General features: G+C 45.4%; 1 protein-coding gene across 1 annotated transcript; it reads left to right on the top strand.

The window, feature by feature from the left end:
- The first annotated feature begins 1,892 nt into the window (after positions 1–1,892).
- On the top strand, positions 1,893–2,943 carry LOC109522710 (HLA class I histocompatibility antigen, Cw-17 alpha chain-like). The gene is made up of 4 exons (XM_019881467.1): positions 1,893–1,917; positions 2,314–2,622; positions 2,704–2,800; positions 2,907–2,943. The coding sequence occupies exons 2-4, from the start codon at positions 2,343–2,345 to the stop codon at positions 2,926–2,928; spliced, it is 399 nt and encodes a 132-aa protein (XP_019737026.1). The 5' UTR covers positions 1,893–1,917; positions 2,314–2,342; the 3' UTR covers positions 2,929–2,943.
- Positions 2,944–3,102: the final 159 nt, after the last annotated feature.

The following is a 3,102-nucleotide window of genomic DNA, read 5'->3' on the forward strand; positions in this document are numbered from 1 at the left end:
GGCCCCCCGCCGCCATCACCCCCCGAGGCGCGGCGGGAGGGGCGGCCGAGGCCTTTGGTGCCGTCGAATTATCATTCACGCAGATTATTTCCAACGCTCGCTTTACGGCAATGACAAATCCCGGCGATGCTGCAACGGCTCTGCAATAGCAACGTTTCAGCCGCTGACGTGCACCTGAGATGTGACTGAGAAAATGTCGTGATCAATCTGGTGCAAGCGTAATTCGGGGGGTGTGTAAAAATGGGTAGTTAATAATTTGGTGCAAGTTCGTCAAAAAGGTCGAAATTGGAAACCACCTCGAAGCTGCGCAATCGAAAGACAAAACAAAACCGCCAAAAGGAAACGCGAGCAGCATTCCGAGTCCTTCAAGGCACTTGGACAAGTTGACGCCGTGCACTCAATACAGCCAACGGCTATCGGAAAAGCAATACATCACCATGACAACCGACGCGGTGACATCTGCCACGCAGCAGCTGATGGCTGACAAAAATCATCTGCGACGCCGGCGGTCCGATCCAACGGAGACGCCGGAGGTGCAACACATTGAATCTCATTTTTATATTTGATGTTCCCTCAATTAGTAATGGCACCGCTGCTCGGATGTGACCTTCACCACACTGCGCACGGTCAACAACGGCCAAATGACTTCAACATTTATGATCGCAATGCTCCGTGAAGTCGTTTTATAACCTAAAGGCAGTGGCTCTCACACTTTTTACACATCCACGAAATTAATTAATTTTCACCACATTAAAACAAAAACAATTACGCTTTATAAAAAATAAGGCGCATAGGATACAAGCGACAATAGGGGTTGCGGTTACCCTATGCATCCACTAGATGGAGCTACGCTAAAGAGAATACAATACAATACGATGTAGCTTTATTTATATATTTATACCGCTGCAGCTGTAACACAGCGCTTTAAAATATGACATCCAAGACATCATCATATTGATCCATAAATAAGGTGCATCGAATTATAAGGTGCACTGTCGGCTTTTGAGAACCTTTTATGCTTTTAGGTGTGTGGAAAATATGGTGCTCACTTGCACCCTGTTTTTGATTAGCCCTTTTCGGTACAACTAATTAGGTGACTTGACCTAGGGCGTTTTGTCATTGTGACCTTTTCTCCTGGCTCAGCATGTCCCTAATCTCTCTGCTCCATGGCCCACATATCTAGTCAGAACCAGCTAAGACTGTGGAGTCATTTATATGCAAACACGCTAAGCAGAGCGACCCTCCTGGGTGCGGGCACCTTAGGGAGTATAAAGAGTAAAAACCATGCTGGACAGTTTCGACCTTCTTCCGCAATCTCGCAAAAAAAAAGACTCCACGACCATGTCTCGAACTTCCTGGCATCCAATAAAGAGCGTAACCGAGAATATCGTCTTCTGGTCGTTACTGTTAGTACAGTAACGAGTATTAACGGTAAAAGGACCGAGTAAAGGGTTCCCACAGAACGTTGCAAAACCACCTCAGATACCGTGGTAAATATTGATTTTGTTACCATGACAACCAGGGTCAAAGCCAGAGGTTGAACAAGCTCTGTTTTGAACGTCATTCAGTTGATATGCTGGCTATAGGAAGGTGTGAGAAAGCATGCTTCCATTGGTTGTTGCCGCATTCCTTTAGCAGAAAACGGAGGGGAACAATTGTTAAAATGTCAAAATCATCAAACGAGGAGCGCTCGACAATTTTTGCCTGACAGCAACTTTATCCAAGTACTACAGAGAGAGTACATCATTCTTTATCTATTTTAAGATAGTTATATGTATGTGTGTGTTTTTTTTTTTTTTTTTTTTTTTAATAGCTTCTCATAGATTTATTTCATAGCTTGTCTATTTCCTCACCAGCCCTCAAATACATCTCCCCTTTAAATCTGAACCCTGCAACTGTGTCCTGTGTCCGAGCCTGGTACTGACACCCCCTCACATGTTCTTTCCATCTTTCATCCTCTCAACCATGTTCTCCATGTTTGTCCTCTCCCACATCTTTATCGTTCTTTCAATTGTCCTCAGATGCTATTTCGTTCATCCTCTTACGAATTCCCTTCATCTGTCATTCACATGTATCTTATCATCTTTTCTTGTCACATGTTCAAGCCATCGTTGATCCTCCCACACATTCCCGATTTTGTTGTCTCACGTTTTCTCCATCTTTCAAGCTACTGTGCATTTTCTCTGACTTTTTTCCTCACTTTCTCTCCATCTTCATCCTTATGTTTTCTGGTCATCTTTTGGCCTCACACATTCTCTGACTTTCATCCTCTTGTTCATCCTCTCCCTATTTTGTCCTCTCACACCTCTGCAGAGCTTCCCACGGTGTCTCTCCTCCAGAAGATGCCCTCCTCTTCCGTCACCTGCCACGCAACAGGTTTCTACCCCAGTGCGTCGGCCCTTTTTTGGAGGAAGGACAGCGAGGTGATCCACGAGGACGTGGAGATGGGGGAGACCCTCCCCAACCATGACGGAACCTTCCAGACCACAGCCCGCCTGAAAGTGGAAGTGACGGCCGGCGTGGAGGGCAAGTATGAATGTGTGTTCCAGCTTGCTGGCGTCGAGGAAGACATCGTCACCAAGCTGGACAGAAGAATCATCCTGAGCAACGCGCGTATCCAGGGTGATGACACGCATTGACTTAATTTGTGACAAGCCATTGACGTGTTTCTCTTGATCACACGCTCTTTGGTGCCATGTGAAGAAGAAGAGGTCAAGAAGATGATGACCATCCTTGTCACGTTGGTGATCCTCGCTCTAGTGGGGGTGGTGGTGGTTGCCGGGTTCCATAACCAGATAAGGTGAGCGACACAAATGCTTCGTCTGTCAGGAGGAGCCAAAGGGAAGATTTGCATCGCGCCATTTTTGAAAAAAAGCGAATGTAACATTGTTTGTCTTTCCTTTCAGCCATATACCCTCGATCGTATAAGTAAAGCATTTTCTGTTTCCTTTAAGCCACATAAAACAAGGCAGTTCTACCAAGGTCTGGATTAGAGCCCTGTTCCCAAAGTGTGAATCAGGATAATCCAGAACTACAACAAATTGTTGTCATGTATCATTTAAAGAAGAAAAACAGCACTCAACAGTACTGTCATTTTAAAAA

This window comes from Hippocampus comes, unplaced genomic scaffold, assembly GCF_001891065.2.
Source record: "Hippocampus comes isolate QL1 unplaced genomic scaffold, H_comes_QL1_v1.1 scaffold210, whole genome shotgun sequence".
Classification (NCBI taxonomy): Eukaryota; Metazoa; Chordata; class Actinopteri; order Syngnathiformes; family Syngnathidae; genus Hippocampus; species Hippocampus comes.

Excerpts from the sequence above, each read along its gene's own strand:
- LOC109522710 (XM_019881467.1), top strand. The coding sequence starts at position 2,343 with ATGCCCTCCTCTTCCGTCACCTGCCACGCAACAGGTTTCTACCCCAGT. Across the intron at positions 2,623-2,703 it reads GAGCAACGCGCGTATCCAGG|AAGAAGAGGTCAAGAAGATG; the intron begins GTGATGACACGC and ends TGCCATGTGAAG. Across the intron at positions 2,801-2,906 it reads GGGTTCCATAACCAGATAAG|CCATATACCCTCGATCGTAT; the intron begins GTGAGCGACACA and ends CTTTCCTTTCAG.